This window comes from Mobula birostris, chromosome 11 (genome assembly GCF_030028105.1).
Source record: "Mobula birostris isolate sMobBir1 chromosome 11, sMobBir1.hap1, whole genome shotgun sequence".
NCBI lineage: Eukaryota > Metazoa > Chordata > Chondrichthyes > Myliobatiformes > Myliobatidae > Mobula > Mobula birostris.
Window position 1 is genome coordinate 63,235,502 of NC_092380.1, and position 19,874 is coordinate 63,255,375.

Genomic DNA, 19,874 nt, shown 5'->3' on the forward strand with positions numbered 1-19,874 from the left:
GTAAACCATATATATGTTGTAACTGGGTTAACTGTCTGGACACGCCCCTCTGCTGACTGCCCCTGTGGCTCCTCCCACAGACCCCAGAGTAAAGGTGATTTCGCCTTGCCCCTCCCCCTCAGTCTGGGGGCAGACACTCAGCATGGAAGTCGTATCTTACTGGGAATAAAAGCCTTTCAGTATTTACCCTACTTCAGTCTTTTGGAGTTATTGAAGGTGCTTCAGTAGCATAGATGCCGACCCCTTGAGCCAACAAACCCATTTTGACTGTGGTGCCAATCCAGCTAGACCCAATTCATGAATGCATCAGGAGGTGAGATTTTATAGACCAGAAAATCTGAGATTTAAATAATATTCAGTCAAATCAGTTATTACTTTAAGGGGAAAAATTATCTCATTAAAAGGCAATGTCATTGTTAAAGATAATGGCAAACGAATTGCAACATACAAGGCTCTCCTTCAATGCAATTCTTTGTGATGAATCATCATCATCAGGTGCCATGTCCAGTTTGAGCTTTGACTGCCATGGCTCATACACTCCTGTTTCAGGTCAAGTGGAACAATTCACTGGTATTCATTTCCAGTTCTCTGGCTGCTGCCTCCAACATCATTTGTCTTTGCCTTCCTTTTGCTTTCTTCCCTTCAATCTTTCCGATAATTACCGTGCATTCTAACTCCTCTTTCCTAATCACATGTCCAATGAAGTTACGTTGCCTTTTCATGATCTCATACATTATTTCTCTTTTTGTGTTTGCTCTGTTCGTGACATGCTCGTTAGATATTCGTTTCGTCCATGATATTCTTTGCATCCTCCTCAAAAACCACATCTCTGCTGCTTCAATTCATTTCCTCATGTTACTAGATATTGTCCAACATTCTGATCCACACAACATAACTGGATAAACGTAACATTTCAGTACTCTGAGGCGGGTTGTCATGCCTAGTTTAGTATTGGTCAGTATACTCTTCATTCTCCTAAAGGTATTTTTTGCCATCCCTATTCTTCTTTTGATAGGGATGTGATTCTTCTTTTGAATAGGGATGTGATATCCTGATATTTTTTAATAGTGAAAACTAATGAAATGCAATCTTAAAAATCTTGAACATTTGGAAAGGCATTTTAGACCCATAGCAATTTGTACTTGCAGTATCATCAAGTGAAAAACATACATCATGGATTCAAAAAGCATCATCCATACTTTCTATTGCTTGATGAAATGAGGGATGTAGCCACATGGAAGACAACCTGCCCTTTTAGTCCTATGTATTTACAATCGCTACTCACAGTTTACTGAATTTAACAAACGTGTTAACCCACGAAAATTCCAGCAGGAGGCTCCTCGTCTCTGGGAACGAGACGCTGCATCAACCACAAGTGGTAGAGTCAATCCGTGACGCTGCGCCGCCTGCTGGCCGGAGGGCCGCCAGCGGCCGGTCGCCGGTCGCCGGTCTCCGGTCTCCGGTCTCCGGGCAACCAGAACGCGCACAGCGGAGCGCGGCCGGCGGCTGGCGGCCATGGATAGCCCTGCAGGTAAGGGCACTAGTGGCACACTGTCAAAGGAAGCGGAATTAGGAAAGGTCCTCAGTGAGCCAGCCTACAATCACGATGAACTGAGCAATGGATCATTTCTTAGAATCGCTTAAAAGTTATTAAATTGTCAAATATTTATACTGAGGAAGAGGAGGGGTGTTTTTTCGGAGGTGAGGGGCGTAGTTGCTGTGTTTCAGAATCACAAACATGTTTTTAAAAATTTTTTTTGCTGTTTTAAGCGTCCGACTGACTGGAACAGTATTGAAACGGGGCCATATTATTTTTCTCAGCACTCTCTCCAGCTCCTAACTTCTTCCTTTCTCCAAAAACGTTTCCTCGTGTTTAAGAAGTCCAGGTTCTCCCAAATACTTTGCATAAGGAGCCGTTCTTTCGCGAATGGTTACGCAAACAACTATTGCACAGTGTTTAGTCTCATTCCGAACTCTGCAAAGTATATACTTGTGCAAAGCAAGACTTGGCTGATATGTGATGCGTGAGATTTTCTCCAGTTACTAATTGGTCCAATAAGACAAAGTAGAATGACTTTCCCTTGACATTTAAAGAAATTACCATTGCTCAATCACCTGTTATTAGGGTCAGAATCAGGTTTATTATCACGGACATATATGGTGACATTTGTTGTTTTGTGGCAGTCGTATAGTGCAAGACCTAAAAGAAATTACCAAAAATTACAATAAACAATAAAATAAATAGTGCAAATATGGAATAATGAAGTAGTGTTCAAGTATCTGATTGCAGAGCAGAAGAAGCTGTGCCTTAAGTGTTGTGTGTGCGTGTCATCTAGCTCCTGGACCTCCTTTCCGATGTTAGTAATGAGAAGATGGCATGATGCCGCCATCTTGAGGCACTACCTTTTGAAGATATCATCATTGGTGGGGAGGCCTGTGCCCCGCCATGGAGCAGGCAGAGTCTCCAACACCCTGCAGTCGTCGTTCATCCCATGCCTTCCTACCGGCAGTGATACAACCAGTCAGAATGTTCTCCATGCTACATCTGTAGAAATAAGCATTTCTATGGAATTGGCATTTTCCGTGGAAAAGTGAAATAACAACAGAAAATGCTAGAAAAACTCACCAGGTTAGGTATCGATGGAAAGTAAAACAAAGCTAACTTTTCAGATTGAAGAACACCTAAAATCTTTTGGATGACTGCTTTTCCAATAATCCTAAAATAGGTTCATACAGTACAACTTTGATTGGACTGATTGACACTAATCTACCATTCCAAACATTCAACATATGGCTGCAGAGTGTACCATTAACAAGATTCACTAGACCATTTAAGCAAAGCTTTGCCCAAATATTAATTTCCATTGTATTGATGGGCAGGGTTAATGGGTACTTCGGAAGATGGCCAGTTGCAAAATTTTTCTCCACTCTCACCATATCCTGAATTGGAACAATATTACTGCTGGTGTGTTCTCACTGGGTCAAAATTCTGGAACTGCCAGCCTAATGATAAGGTGGGATTGTGTTCAACCCTTGTAGCAGTTTAAGAATCCTTAACAATGGTGAAGCTCAGTATATCAGTAAAAGAGAAAAAGCTGAAACAGTTTCAACCACACGGTTCAGTGGATGGATCCAGTTTGTCTCATTCTCTTACTGCCTTACACATGCTAATTTGATTCACTTCATGTGATGCCAAGAAATGGCTGAGAGAACTGGATACAGCAGAAGCAATGATTTCTGACAACATTCCGATTCTCAAGCCAAAGACCTGCTTCAGAGTAGGTTACATCTCTAGCATAAATATTAACAGAAGATAATTGAAATACTCAGCGGGCCAGCCAGATCTGTGGGAAGACAAATAGACTCACGTTTCAAGTCATAGACCCTTCATCTAACCACAAAGCAAAATAGCTGTATTTGTTCAAGGCCCATCATTCCTGACCACGGGTTCATCTAGCAAGTGTCCTAGTTTCAACTATTTATGGCTGCATTATCAGTTATCTTTCCATGCCTCTTACCCCTCCTTCAGCTATGCACCCAAGCCCCATTGAGCCAGTTACTGGAATGTACTCAGATGTGTGGTCAATTTGCAAATCCATTCACAACTCCTCAACTAGTGAAGGACCCTGCGCCTACATGAAACAAGATCTGGACAGTCACAAAGCACTGGAGGAACTCTGCACGTCAGGCCGCACTGATGGAGGGGAATAAACAATAAATGTTACCAACTCCTGATGAAGGGTCTTGGTCACTAATGTCCACTGTTTATTCCCCTCCATAGGTGCTGCCTGACTTGCTGAGTACCTTCATCATTTTGTGCGTGTTGCTCTAGATTTCCGGCATCGGCAGGTTTTTTTTGTGTTTAAGATCTGGACAATATTCGGGCATGTGGCAATTAACATTTGTAAGTATCAGGCAATGATCATCCCCATACAAAGAGAATCTAACCATGTTTACTTGATGATCATTACATTATTTTTACTGAATACTCTGTCATCAACATCTTGGAGATCACAGTTACCCAGAAATTTAGTTGAATTCCCACATAATCCTGGGGTTACAAGAACAAGTTAGAGGTTATGAATCTATTGAGTGACTCAAAGCAGAACTCACTATGAATATAATGGGAATACTTTCCAATTGTCTAGATAAGTACAGCTCCATTAACGTCCAGCAAACTTGCAGAAATCTAGGGACATAAGGAAGCTATTTGCCATCATGTTCATATCGGTCAAGACTTTTAGATATTTGGCTTATTTCCCCTTCCCCAGATCTTCATCTTCCCCAGATCTTCATCTTTAGCCTCTTGGCACTTCACTTCTACAGATGTACCGTGGGGAACACTCTAACTGGTTGCATCATTGTCTGGTGTGGAGGGGCCACTGCAGAAGATTGGAAAAAGCTGCAGAAAGTTGTAAACCCTGCCAGCTCCATCATGGGCACTAGCCTCTCCAGCACTGAGCGATGCTTCAAAAAGGCAGCATTCATCAGTAATGACCCTCGTCACCCAGGATGTGCCCTTTTCTCATTGCTACCAGCAGAGAGGAGGTACAGGAACCTAAAGGCACACGCTGAATGGACAATGAACCCATGAGCACTACCTCAGTGTGTTTTGCTCTCTTTTTGGAATACTAATTAAATTTTTTTAATATATACTTCATATTGTAATTTATATTTTTATTATTCTATATTGCATTATACTGCTCCTGCAAAACAACACATTTCATGACATATGCCAATGATATTAAACCTGATTCTGAAATTAATTCACCCTCTCCAACACTAGCATTCCATGATTACAGCATGTGGTGTTGACTGTGTATATAACAGCAGCTTCCCAAAGCATTTCCAACAACGCCTCCCAGCCTACAACCATGTAAAAGGACAAAAGTGGCAAGTGAGAACGCCTGCATTTACTTACTCTTTAAAGTCATGTACCGTAATGACTTGGTCATAGGTTGCTGTCTCTTCAACGCCATTGAGTCCAGTTTGGCATTGCACAAGCTACAACCTACTGCATGGTTCTGCCTAGCCCACCTACGTTTGTCACTCCTATGCCCACACCTACCAACAGCATCTCCTGGACATCTGAGGTTCCAGCATGATTATCATTGTGACTTTCACTACAATAACCAACTCCAGCAAGCCAGTCAGGTCCCCATAGCTGACCTGTAATCAGTAAGACTCTTTTAAGATTTGACAGCCAACCAAACTATGTCACCTGGCTGAACTGGCTGTCAAACCTATGACAATATTGCTGATCTTTACGAATATTCAAAAATAATGAGGAACAATGAAAAATAATTATACCATTAAAATGTAAAATAAAATTTCTTAAACATTGAAACTTGCAAGACACAAGAAAACATTTAGAATAATGTATCTTATCATCTCAATTAATTGAAATATATAGCCCAATTTTATAAAAGGCTGTTGTGGAAGTAAGGGTAACACAAGGGCAATTTTGAGGAAAACAGCAGTTCTCTGGTGTGTGTCGATATGTGTCCATCCCCTAACTCAGTCCAATGCAGAATGATGAAGTTTCATGCTTTAAGTATCCCCATTTCACTGTGTGGTGCACACTGCTCAATTCAGAAGATATTTCAGTTTCTTGCACTGGGGTACATAGCATAAATGCTATGCCTGTTGAAGGAACACATAGGGATGCTTCTGCAAGTGTAACGAGCAATGATAAAAACGTCTGGCAGAATCTGTGAGTTGACATAAATGTTGTTTCTGGAGATGTTCGCCAAACTGCTGCTGGGTTTTCTCTTATTCATTTTCTACCCAATAAACGAAAGTGTTAGGTTGTACCTGCCAGAGTTATTATTGTGTAAAAACGTCTCCTATTCAGATGAGCGGTGCATAGCTAACCCGGGAAATGTATCAGCTGTGCTTTCGGCAATTGTGCTTGGAGGTGCTGGACTGACTTCCCAACTAGCAATGATTCAGTTATGGGAAACCACTTTAAGGCAAGATTTATGCTAAAAATGCAAATTAGTATAGTTTTAAGGTGTTTGCTTTTTCATACAAGTCTCCATACTTAAAGATTAAAGCATTTAGAATCTTTAATACTCTGATACTAACCTCACTTGTGAATAAGTTTTCACACAACTTACTCCTTAAACTCTAAGAGTATTGTTTATATTACCCTGGGTAATGTGATATATTTTTTCAACTTGTGAATGAAGAATCATCACTTGGTTGAAGTGGTTGAGGTACCAGAAGGTGCTTGCCGTAAATATGACTTATACCTTTGAGAGGGGAAGGACTTAAAACTGTTGCAAATCGAGAATGTGAACCCTATTGATCGAGCATTCAAGTGCAGGTCAGTGGAGTTAATTGCTTTCCTTCATAGAAATGAATGGTCTCTCCCTCTTAAATCATTCCAGAGTTTTAGTCCACTCCAAGTATCAATGAAAGCTAATGAAAAAAATGGTTCAGGTATCATTTACAGAAACGTGCAGCACAGAAAGATGTCCATTGAACCCACTTCATCCATGTCAGTCATGATACCAATCTGCATTGGATTTCAGAATTAGAATCACTTTATTGCCAGTATGTGAATCATATCAGAACTGATTGTGGTTTGGTGCCAAGAATAAAACACAGGACAATATCATAACAGACAACACAATAGTAACCAACAATTTACAAGACAATGTCAACAATCAAACTAAAATAAATATAAACATATAAACAGACTAAATAATTATCAACAGAACAAGGATAGGAGGAATGACCATTTGATGGATGTTGTGCAGGGACAGTTGGTGTATTACACCTGAGTGAGTTTTGTTGAGAATTTGGTTAGCTACAGGAAAGAAGCTTCGGTGATGGACTGGTAGCATCTCCCTACTGGCAGTTTGGTGAATAGGTGACTGCTAGGATGGGTGGAGTCAGCAGTAATTTTTTTCATCTATTCAGTCTGGTAATGAACAGATCTTTGCATTCATTCATTTACTTACTATTTATTTATTGAGATGCAGTGTGGAATAGGTTCTTCCGGCCGTTTGAGCCACACCATCCAGCAATCCTTGATTTAATCCTAGCCTAATCATGGGACAACTTACAGTGACCAGTTTACGTACTAGCGGCTATGTCTCTTGACTGTGGGAGGAAACTGGAGCACTCAGAGGAAACCCACGTGGTCACGGGGAGAACGTACAAGCAGCGGCGGGTGTTGAACCCAGGTCGCTGGTACTGTGAAGCTTTGTGCTAACCACTACACTACCGTGCCAACCTTAATGTTGGTAGCTGATGGCCAGTGGTCTTCCCTGCTGAGTGGGCCACTCGCTGCAACCTGGAGCCAGAGAGGGAGGAGGCAGTGAGAAACAAAATGGTGATAGAAGTGCTCACAACACTGTCAATGATGGCTGAGTAAAAATTCACCAGGATACACCCAAAGATGTCAAGTTTTTCCTAAGCTGACATAGGAAGAACAATCTCTGCTGTGATAAGTGTAACGTGCTTGTCCCACTTCAATGTATTGGTAATGGTAGTCCCTAGGAATTTGAATGGACATGGCTTGACCATTAATTTCCAAGGGAGTTGGAGGTAGGGGGTTGTCAGTGGAAGTCTATCCTCATTTCCACTGTCCAACATCAGATGCTCAAAGATTTTCATAACCACTGAAGTCAGAGCGATTGGCCTATAATCATTAAGTCCAGTGGTCTTGTCTTTCTTGAGACCTGGAATGATTGTAGCAACTTTAAAGCAGTCTGGAACTCTGCATAATTACAGGGAGATGTTAAATGTCTCAGTGAAGACAGGTGCTGGATGATCCACACAGTGCCTTAGAGCAGGTGAGACACCATCAGGGCCTGCAGCTTTCCTCATGTTCTGTATTCCAAATAGTCAGCAAACTTCTTCTTGCTTCACAGAAGAGATAGGGTGGGAGGGAGGGGGGGGGCAAGGGGAGTGGGGTTGGGGTGAAAGGGGGATGATGACATTGGAGTGATAGGAAAAGGGAGGGGTATAGGGGCTCAGCAGATCAAGATTAGAAGAGGTGAGAAGATCAAACTGGCTATAAGACTGATTGAACTGATTGGCCAAGGTGGGGGAGGGAGGACTTGGGAGTACTTCTGTTCGAAGTTAGTTATAGTTTTCTGACTTATATTTTAATGAAATTCACAGCTAACTGTGGATTAGTACTCAGGATTTTATGATTTTACCTTACAAGGATTTTCTGCTTCTCTTTTTAGATTAGGAGACCTCATGCATCTGACGTGGCAGCAGTATGGATGTTTGTAATGATTCTTTTCCTTCTAATGTTGCAGCTAATTTTGTTTCCTCAAATCTGTTGTCCAGAACTGGAGAAGAGCTGGAAAACAAAGGAACAGAAGAGCACACTGAAGAGGTATTGTAAAGCTGCTGATAGACTTTTCTCATCAAACTGCTTTCACCAATCTGTTGCATTAAAAACAATTAGGGAGCAGGTTTAAGCCACACTGTTGATATATCATTCATTTGGATTATGTGGTTAGTGCTTTGTTATTGATTTCTAATAATTTATTGGGATTACAGGGAGAAAAGGGATGAAAATATTATGGTGAAGCCCTGTACAGTGATAAGGCTTTTCATGCCTTAATGAGGTCATGTGAAGTGGCCCAAGCAAGTGCCTTCTTCACTTTGAAAGAAGCAACTATGTCAGGCTGAGAATTCTGAAATTTTCTAATCATAAAACACTGTGAATAGAGCTGAGACCTGCAGGATAATTCAAACCATCCCAACACCAAAGAAAAGAATGAAATAAACTTAAAAATTACAAGACAGATAGAACTAAATCATTCTATAAAACAACTCTACCAAATGCTTTTGATCATTTTAAAACACATAGAATAATTTAAATTAGCAATCCATCTCTCTCCTCTTACTGAACTGTATGAGGTATCCAGCATCAGAATGTAGCTGACTGCCAACGGTCTCAGACAACCCACTTCATGCAGCTTCAGTAGCTCTCTGTTGAGCAAAAGAAAAGGTCTGGAAGTTGGCAGGGATTATGCCTGGAAACAATTCCCAGTTCTGGATTGAGTAGATCTGGACTGTGTAAGTCTGAATTGAGTAAGACTGTGTTGAGTCACACTGGATTGAGTAAGGCTTGCTTTCACAGCCACATCTTGTTCCTTAACAAAAACTCTCCAGCTCCTACACAGATTCTACCTTATCAGCTTGAATCCACTCAAGATCACAAGTACATTCAGACTATCCAGTGTTTCACTAATCTCCGTTCTTTTTGCACATTCTCATTAATGTCATGCTCTTAACCTTTCTCTATAATTTCGAGTTAAAAGTATATTTATTAATAAAGTACATACCTCGTATATGTCACTATATACATCCCTAAGATTTATTTTCTTGTGGGCATTCACAGTAAATACACAGAAACCCAATAGAATCAATGAAAATCTACATACATAGACATCTAATGGATAAAAAAAACAAATTTTGCAAATACAAAAAGAAAAACAAAATAATAATAAATATATAAATAAGTTAATATTGAGAACGAGAATTGTGGAGTGCTTGAAAGTGAGTCCATAGGTTGTGGAATCAGTTCAGTATTGGGTTGAGTGAAGTTACCCACGCTGGTTCAGGAGCCTAGTGGTCAAGGGGTAATAACTGTTCCTGGTATGGGACCCAAGGCTCCGGTACTTCTTTCCTGATAACAGCAGTGAGAAGAGAACACGGCCTGGATGGTGGGGATCCATAATGGTGGATGCTGCTTTCCTGCGACAATGCTCCTTGTAGATTTGCTCAATGGTTTTGGAGGGCTTTACCTGTGATAGACTGGGATATATCCATTACTACTTTCAGGCTTTTGTATTCAACAGAAATGGAGTTTCCATACCAGGCTGTGAAGCAACCAGTTATATATACTCTCCACCATACATCTACAGATATTTGTCAAAGGTATAGATGACATGCCGAATCTTCACAAACTTCTAAGAAAGTGGAGGTGCTGCTGTGCCTTCTTTGTAATGGGAATTACATGCTGGATCCAGGATGATTCTCTGAAGTATAAAACTCCAAGGGATTTAAAGTTACTGACCCTCTCCACCTCGAATCCCCCTGATGAGGTCTGGCTCATGGACCTCTAATTTCCTCCTCCTGTAGTCAATGATCAGCTGTCTGGTTTTACAATAGCACCAACTTACTCTGTCTCAAAGCTGTCCTAGTCTGCAGTTGCACTTTATCCTTTGCTGCATTTGTTGTTTCAACAAAATACATTTTTCTTTTCTTTCACACATCAAAAATCTCAACAGTTTTTGAATTCTGAAAAAATTCCTCCAGGTTCTTCTACCCCACACCTTCTGAAACCCACATTGCTTCCCAGTTGCATTCTGCTGCATTTTTCAGTCTCTCAGCTCAGCTTCCTCTGTAATTTCAAGTGATCTCTTCTCAGCAGAGACTTCCTCTTCATCTCCACTGTCCCCATCCTAATTTCAAGCTTGACATGAACTCTTAATTTGTTATGGCAGGACAGATAGCTCTTCAGCCCACCATGCAGCTGTCAGCACTGTAATACTAGCCCCCTTTTGTAATTACCATGTACCCTTACATATTATTCTTTCTCAATGTCCCCTTACTTTCTTTTGCTACTTACCCACGCAAATAAACTGCCATCACATCTTTAGAATGCAGGAGGAAAGTGGAGTAATCAGGCGAGAATCCGTGCAGTCGCAGGAAGAATACACAATATTCAGACCCCATTCAAACTCAGGATTGAACCCAGGCAATAACAGCTATGCCACCATATTTTTCAGTCCTTTGCTGCCTTTGCCATAATATCCATTTCTTTGGATGGGGTCTTCACACCAGATTGTTGACCCCATTCTTGAGACCCCAGTCCGATTATACTCCTCCTTCTGGCCTCTTCCGCTCTCTGGATAGCTCTCAATGTAAGACGGACCTCCTTAATTTCTCCATTCTCCTTACTCATACAAATCTCCCCTTGTCCTCTCAATAAAGACTAATCCTGTGACATTATCATCAAGCCTGCTGAAAAGGGCAATGAAGTTGTAGTTGATAATTAGATCTGATCCCCGCAGAAGCCAAATATCAGCTCTCAGATACTTCCTTAAATCTTGCGAAGAGTAATGAATTCAATATTGCCTTCAAGCCATTGTCCCCCAAACAGTTACTATTCTCATTTCATCAAGAGATTTTTCCTCCACTGCCTTTAGCCTTATTGTCCATCAATTTTGCATGGTTCACTTTTACCTCTCCTAAGATCCATGAGAAGGATAGATACATTGTTTTACCCTGCTCTTGCCCCTCAGAGCTTATTTCTTCACATTTACATTTGTAATACTTCTAATGCCCTCAACCATATTGACAGTTTTGATTTCCTATCCAGCCCATCTTTACCAAAAATATTATATCCTTCTTTATATCCATCCCACGCCAGGATAGTTTGAGGCTCTTTCATTTCTTCCTTGAACTGTGAATGAATCAGCCTCCTTCCATCCTCCTCTTGATCTGACCGAACTTGTATGGAGCAAATTTTCCTTCAATCCCACCATTTTTTCAAAATGAAACATTCAGCTGTGACAACTCACTTAGGCCCAAGCTATGCTCATCTCTTCATTGAGAAGAAGGAACTACACTTTTTAAAGTCTTATTGTATATTATAACCTCATCGGTGTTCCTAAAATAAATCACCTCACATTTTTCAAGATTAAATCGACAATCTCACATACGCCCAAGACTGCACTCCTCATAATCACAGCACTACCAATTTGTTATAACTCCTCCATTCACATTGAGATCATTTATGTATGTAACAATGAGCGAGGTGCCAATACTGTTCCCTGCAGTAGACCAATGGTCACAGATTTCCAATTGCAAAAGCAGATTAAACATCACCCTCTGTCTGTTATCATCAAGCAAGTTGAGACCGTAAGTCATAGGAACAGAGATAGACCAAGTCTGCTCCGCCATTCATGGCTGATTTATTATTCCTCTCAATCCCATTCTCTTGTCTTCTCCCCATAGCCTTTGACACCCTTACTAATCAAGAACCTATCAACCACCACTTTAAATATATCCAATGGCTAGTTCTCCATAGCCATCTGTGGCAATGAATTCCACAGATTCACCACCCTCTGGCTAAAGAAATTCCTCCTTACCTCTGTTCAAAACGGACATCCCTTTATTCTGAGGTGGTGCCCTTTGGTCCTAGACTCCTGCACTGTAGTAAGCATCCTCTCACATCCACTCAATCTAGGCCTTTCAATACTCAATAGATTTCAATGAGATCCCCCATTATTCTTCTAAACTCCAGAGCCATCATACATTATCACTTTCATTCCTGAAATCTTTCTCGTGAACCTCTTCTGGGCTATCTCCAGTGCCAGCGCATCTTTTCTTATATGGCGGGCCCAAAACTGCTCACAATACTCCAAGTGTGGTCTGACCAATGCTTATATAGTCTCAGCGTAATACATCCTTGCTTTTATATTCTAATCCTCTCAAAATGAAATGCTAACATTGTTCTTGCTTTCCTTACCACCGACACAGCCTGGAAGCTGACCGTTAGGGACTCCTGCATGGGGGCTCCCAAGTTCCTTTGCACCTCTGATTTCTGAATTTTCTCCCCGTTTAGAAAATAGTCTACAACAATAGTCTATAACAAATGGTTCCCAAACTTTGTTAAGCCATGGACCAATACCATTAAGTAAGGAGTCCGTGGACCCCGGGTTGGGAACCCTTGGTGTACAGCTTTATTTCTTCTACCAAAGGGCATGACCATACACTTCCCTACACTGTATTCCATCTGTCACTTCTTTGCCCATTCTCCTGATCTGTCCAAGTCCTTCAGCAGACTCCCGCTTCCTTAACAATATCAGCCCCTCCACTTATCTTCATATCTTTCACAGCCTAAAACTTTGACAAACTTTGTAGATGTGTGATAGAGAATGTATTGACCAGCTGCATCACAGCCTGGTATGGAAATACCATACCATTAATTCCATCATCCATATCATTGACAAATAACATGAAAAGAAGCGGTCCCAACATCGACCCCTATGGAACACCTTAGTCACGGGCAGCCAACCAGAAAAGGTAGTCCTAATTCCCACTCTTTGTCTCCTGTCGGTTAGCCAATCTTCTATGCATGCTGGTATCTTTGCTGTATTAGCGTGGGCTCTAAGTTTGTTTAGTAGCCTCATTTGCAGCAACTTGTCAAAGTTTAGGATCCCATTTACCAAATTGTCTTAGATGACGGTGGAGTACCACGTGGGCCCTTGTCAAAGGCCTCACTGGAGTCAATTCACACTATATCAATGACAGTACTTTCAAGATCTCCCTTTAATAGACCCCTGCCGATTATCTTCAATTAATATCTGACACTCTGAGTGCAGATTAATCCAGTTTCTCAGTGTTTCCAATCATTTCCCACCACCTGCTGTTATACTCACCAGTCCCTAATTAACTGGCTTATCTTTGCGACCCTGCTTGAATAAAATTCACTATCTTCTGTTATATTATCAATTATCTGGCATCTCTTCTTAGAATAGAGCAAATTTGGAAATTTCTGTCAGAGCCCCAACAATTTTCTTCATTGCCACCCAAAGCAGTCTGGGACAATTCTCATCAGGTTCTGGAGATTTATCCAACTTTAAACCTGCTGAACAGTTAATGCTTCCTTATTTTCAATGTCAATTTGTTTCAGAACTCAACTTTTACTGAATTCTCCAACCACAATGCCCTCTCTACAGTAAATATAGATGAGAAAGAAGTATTTATTTAAGACCTCACCCAAGTGTTTGGTTGCCCACACAGATTGTAACTTTGGGATGTACACATTCCCTGTTTACCCACTTACCCCTAATATATTTATAAAATGCCTTTCACTTTCCCTTAATTTATGCCATTTAGTGGCTCCTCTTCACCATTTTAATTACTATTTTAAGATACTGTATGAAGATTCCTATTTTTTCTTAGATTCATAATCAGCTTTATCAAATATACATCAAAATATACAATGAAATGTTTCATTTGCATTAGCAACCAACACACCCACGAGTTTGCTAGGGACAGCACACAAGTGTCACCACATATTCAGAGCATACCCACAATGTTACGCAGAACAACACAGAACACAACAAGTAAAAAACAATAACAGCAAAGCAAGACCTTTTCCTCCCTCTCTCTCTCAACCACCCAGACACGCAGACAGTCCGTCAACCCCAGGCCTCTGGGCCTCCAGTCCCTGGTCTCCAGGCTTTGGCCATTGGGCTTCAACTTCCAGACTTCAAATCAAATCTAATTAATAATCCAGTCACTTGATATCCAGGCTCGTTGGAGATATTGGCCTTTCCTTTTCCCCTCAGAAAATATATTGGCCTTGAACCCAGATCATTTCATATTTGAATGGCTCCCACTGGTCACACGCAGACAAAAACAAAAACAGAGAAGTGGAGGAGGATTAGACCTCTCAGACTCTCTTGACTGCCCTGCTTTTCAGTATGATTATGGCTGATCAAGGCTGGCTTCAATTCCTTGTCTAAGCCAGTTCCCCATAATCCTCTATCCTTCAATCTTTAAAATATTTATTTACCTCTTTAATATACCTATCGACCTGATCTCCACCACCCTCAGGGGCAGAGAGTTGCAAAGATACACTACATCCTGAGAGAGAAAAACAATACCTTGTACTTCAGTTTAAAAGCCTGGCCTTTATTTTGCAGCCAGCTTCCCTGGCTATATCCTCCTTTCAATCAGGTAAAGCTCCGGAACCAGATGGATTTACAATAGAATTTTTTAAGACTTCTACTGAAATACTTATACCTCATTTATGCCAAATTTTCACTGATTCTATATCGTCTGGGACCCTTCCGAAAACTTTCTATGAGGCATCAATTTCATTAATTCTCAAACAAAGACTTTAAGCCCGATCGGATCTCAATAGCCATGAGTATCCTCACTAAAGGGAGATTATACTGTAACTACCCAATCTTCAAAGACTAATTTACTTCCTTGTTTATTCTCCATGGCAAGGTTAGCTGCAAATACCCACTATTCAAGCAGTGGGTGCCCCCTCCCTGCCAAGAAGAAGATACTTACAGCTAACAAAGTATTTTAAAACACAGTTTATTTATTTTCAGTGATACATGCTTAAATCCACACCTTTTAAAAACACATTTAAGACTCACAGAGAGTGCCTATCTTATAAAAAAAACTTTCAAATTTCAAACCATTTCTAACACAAAGGATTTCCAAAACACAGGTACATTTCCTGTAAGCTAAAAAGACATAACAATGATGTAAACGAACCAGTCATCCTTCACAGAAATCGAAGGCAGAGGAAAGGACCCCACCTTGTGTTTCTTTCAAGCTTCTTGATGTTCTTACTCCATTCCTAATAAGCCTGAACTGCTATCTACATTTATACAGTTTTTTTTTGCCACTTGGGTGATTTCACATGTATAGAGTATTTTCTTAGATACTCTTTCTACTCAAACGGTCTAAAAGCTTCTTGGAGACATAGGTCCCAGGTACTGACAATTTATGCTATGAAGCTAACTTCCCTGACTATACAAATCTTCCAACTTATTAATAGATCAGTTATTGATATGCTAAGTGATTGTCTCCATCTTGTCTATAGGCTTCCTTGAACTGAGTAACTTAGTCCGTGTTGTCTGTTTTGAAACTAGCCAATTTAAATAATCCATTGTTTTATACTGCAGCTCTTCAGCAGTAAGATATGTGCTATAAGCCAGCAGGTCTGTTGCTTTGTGCAGTGTTCATTTGTAAAGCTGTGCTTTCAAACTTCAAGCTTTCCATTTACATTAAGAACTGAAGACTGGCTCTTGTTACTGACCAGAAACTAAACAAAGAATTTAGTTGTAAGTTTAACTTACAACTTTTTGAACTTTACAAGTAGCAACTGCTATGTTTAAAAAGCTAAGCTTGGCAAAAAGAAATACAAGAGGCCCCCGGCCAGGAAGCGAATATCCATCACACTCCAATGCTACTATATCTTTTTTGTAGGTAAGGGGTTCAAAACTAAATTCCAGGTGTGGCAACAGCAATACCCCTTCAAAAAAATCCTCCCTATTCTTAAACTCCAACTTTTTTGCAATAAAGGCAAACATGCCTTTTGCCCCTTTAATGGCATTTGATCTGTCTGCTAACCTTATTTGACCCGCGCACAAGAACATCAAAATATCTCAAAAGTCCATTCATTTGTAGTCTCTATTGAGATAATAATCTGTCTTTAGAACCTCTTACTTATTTTTACCATTCCCCACATTAAACTCCATTTGCCAGGTTTTACCTGATCATTCAATTTATCTATACCCCACTGCAGAATCATAATGTCCTCGTCATGGCATCCCCTTCTACCTATTTTTGTGTCATTAGCAAATCTGGCAACTTTAGACTTTGTTCCCTCCTCCAGGTCACTAAAGTAAAATAGCAAATAAGTGAGGGCTAAGAACCTATGGCTGGAGTACTCCACTAGTAGTTATATCTCTCTGGCCATTTACTACAACTTTCTGTTTTCTATGTAACATCCAGTTTTCAATCAATGCTAACATACTTCCACCAGTACTTTGGACATTTAACTTATACTCCAGCCTCATATGTCAGGTATTTTGTATTACTATGCACCACTCTATGGCTACGTCCACACTACGCCAGATAATTTTGAAAACAAAGCTTTTTCTCTTCGTTTTGACCCTCTGTACACACTAAAACGGCATTTTCAGCCCCCGAAAACTGAGGTTTTCAGAAACGGTCTCCAGAAAGAATAAATCTGAAAAAGCCTAGTATCCGTTGCAGTGAGGGGAAATTCCAGTATTTGTTTTTTTTTAAGTTTTAAGTCCTCCTGCGCGAGAGCCAAGAGCAATTCCTTTTAAGTTTTTCTACTCTGTAACTGGGTGAACGCGCACTAAGTATACCGTTTCCTCTTCGCTTGTTTTCTGTGTGTCCTGCGCATGCCCAGTAGAGGAGATTCGCCCAAATATCCGTGTTAGTGTGGACAGAGATATTTTGAAAAACGCTTAGGTCGTTTTTACTCGAAACCGGCGTTTTCAATATTATCCGGCGTAGTGTGGACGTAGCCTTTATCACCATTCTGATCCCCCCCTATATTAGCAAGGCTCCTGCACATCCTAAGGCTTTCAAAGCCAGGGACGGGGGGATGGTGGGGAGGTGGGGTTAGTGGAGATAAGCTCCCGCTACCTGTTAAATGCTCCCAATGGCGTGTGTCTCAAATAACCTCTGGCAACCAAGTCCAGCTCCTGGCCTTCATGTCTGGCTTAGTTACTAAGCGCAGCGGAACTGTTTCTACTGACAGGAGAAGGGGCAAAGGCAGTTTACTGGCTTCTTAAAATCAGTCGCTTCGGGCAGATGGGGCTCGTCAGCCGTGTTGGCAGCTCATCTAGGAGAAGGAAAACTCTGATCTAAACCTTCTGTTGCCTTGTGGCTATACCCACTCAAGGGGAAGGCTTTGGGAGTAAACCCCGAAGAAAAGTCCAGAGCTGGAATTAAGGCAGTCCTGCATTCAGTTCAACGCTGACTGCGAACTTCTATAATGCAGCTGTTGCCAAGTTATATCAATCTCTGTTGTCCTTTTGGATTTATCAACTGGCTGGAGAGTGGGAGCCTGCAGCACGGGCAACAACTTGCTCACTATATCGTACTGCCCTGGCTTGACAGCTAGAACACAACGTCTATGGTTGACCCCGACCAACAGAGAGCCTTAGAAGGCTGCACATCCTTTCCATTTTGGTCTGTTATTTTAAAACCTGGAATACCGAACACCCAGTCCTGGTCACTCTCCAGCCAGTCTCCATAATACAGGAGCTACTAGATCATACCCATATGTTTCTAGCTAAGCTGTTCACTCACTTATCTGATAGCAAGTGCTGTTAAGGTTAAACCTGTTAAGGTTTGATTTTTTTAAAACAGTTCTTTGTAACTCTGGGTTTTCTCTGTGTTGCACATTTCTTTTTACAGTTTCTGCTCCAGCCTGCCACCTTTGTCAATTTTCCCCTCACTATTCCCTGCCACTGTTTGTTATCTGCTGCACTCTGACTGAACGTCCTAGTTGGGTGGTCTTCCACTGATTCTGTTATGGTTATTATTCTGTAGATTTATTGAGAATCCCCACAAGAAACTGAATCTCAGGTTGTATATGGTGACATATACAGTATGTACTTTGATAATAAATTTACTTTGAATTATTTTATTCTATTTAATTTAAAACCTTGTCCCCACTATTTAATGGAAAACCTTGTCCACAACCCTACAGTATGTATGTGATTACGTAGTTGCTTCCTTTCCATTTTTGCCTGTCTTGTATTGAAATCAGACTTCCCCCATTTCTGTCCTGGACCCAGCAAGGGCGTGGACCTGCAGCAATTTGCTAACCACCATAATAAGACTACAGCGGATGCAATCTTACTGGCTCTCCACTTGGCCTTGGACTTCCTGGACAACAACAATACCTATGTCAGGCTGCTGTTTATTGCTTATTGTTCAGTGTTCAACTCTATCATCCCCTCGGTACTAGTCAACGAGCTTCAAAACCTGGGTCTCTTTACCTCCCACTGCAACTGGATCCTTGGCATCCTCATCAGGAAACCACAGTCTGTATTGGAAATAATATATCCTCCTCGCTGACAATCAACACAGGCACATCTCAAGGATGCATGCTTGGCCTACTGCTCTGCTCTCTACATTCGTGACTGTGTGGCTAGGCACAGCTCAAGTGCCATCTATAAATTCACTGATGACTCAGCTGTTGTTGGCAGATTCTCAGATGGTGACGAGGAGGTGGTGACAGGAGCAAGATAGATCAGATGGTGTTATAGCAACAATCTTGCACTCAGTATCAGTAAGACCAGGAATTGATTGCGGACTTCGGGAAGGTGAAATTGGGAGAACACACACCAGCCCTCATCGGGGGTCAACAGTGGAATGGGTAAGCAGCTTCAAGATCCTAGTTTTCAATTTCTGAAGGTCTGTATATAGCTACAATTACAAAGAAGGCATGCTAGCAGCTACATCTCATTTGGAGTTTGAGGAGATTTGGTTTGTCACCAAAGTTTCTACAGATGTATTATTCTCACTGGTTCCATCACTGTCTGGTATGAAGGCACCAATGCACAGGTTTGGAAAAAAGCCGCCGAGGGCTGTAAATTTAGCCAGCTCCATCACGGGCACTTGCCTGCCCACCATCTTCAAAACACGATGCCTCGAGGGGCAACATCCACCACTAAGGACTCTCACCACCCAGAACACATGCCCACTTCTCATTTCTACCATCTGGCGGAGGAACAGAAGCCTGAAAACACATATTCAACATTTTAGGAGCAGATTCTTCCCCTCTGCTATCAGATTTCTGAACAGCCCATGAACACTGCTTCACTATTTGCTCTGTTTTTGCACTGCATATTTAATATCTTTTATTTGTTATTGTAACTGGCTGTAATTTTTATGTCTTGCAATGTACTGCTACAACAAAAGAATATGTATTTCATGACATCTATCAGTGAAAATTAACCTGATTTTGATTTTTATTCTGGTCACCTCTGATTGCATCTCCTTCAACCGCCAGCTGGCCAGCACCGTAAGTATGCTTTCCACATAACACTCAGCCACTGTCATACTTTTATTTTAAAATACAGATCCTTTGCTTAATATCCAATTCACATAAAGAGGATAATAATAAAAATTACGATAAATGAGCTGCACCTCAACTTTTATCTGGATACATTGCAATTATCAGGACATCATATTCTTTCTCCTTCTCCATTCCTCCCCTCCCTCTCTCCCTTTTCCATCCTCTCTCTCCCTTCTCACCCCTCTCTTCCCCTCCCCCTTATCTCTCCCTCCCCCCCTTCTCTCTCCCCCTCACC

At 41.1% G+C, this 19,874-nt stretch overlaps 1 protein-coding gene across 10 annotated transcripts in view; it reads left to right on the top strand.

Moving 5' to 3' along the window:
* The first annotated feature begins 1,388 nt into the window (after window positions 1-1,388).
* The window catches only part of LOC140205133 (uncharacterized), a 71,314-nt gene continuing 52,828 nt past the window's right edge, over window positions 1,389-19,874 (top strand). For 9 of the 10 annotated variants that reach the window (XM_072272364.1, XM_072272363.1, XM_072272365.1 and 6 more), the window contains exons 1-2: window positions 1,389-1,531; window positions 8,280-8,359. In XM_072272364.1, the coding sequence (XP_072128465.1) occupies window positions 1,516-1,531; window positions 8,280-8,359 (96 nt within the window). In that variant the 5' untranslated portion in view covers window positions 1,389-1,515. Of the gene's footprint in view, window positions 1,532-8,279; window positions 8,360-18,771; window positions 18,938-19,874 lie in introns of those variants that run through there. The other variant, XM_072272369.1, reaches the window with a different exon arrangement.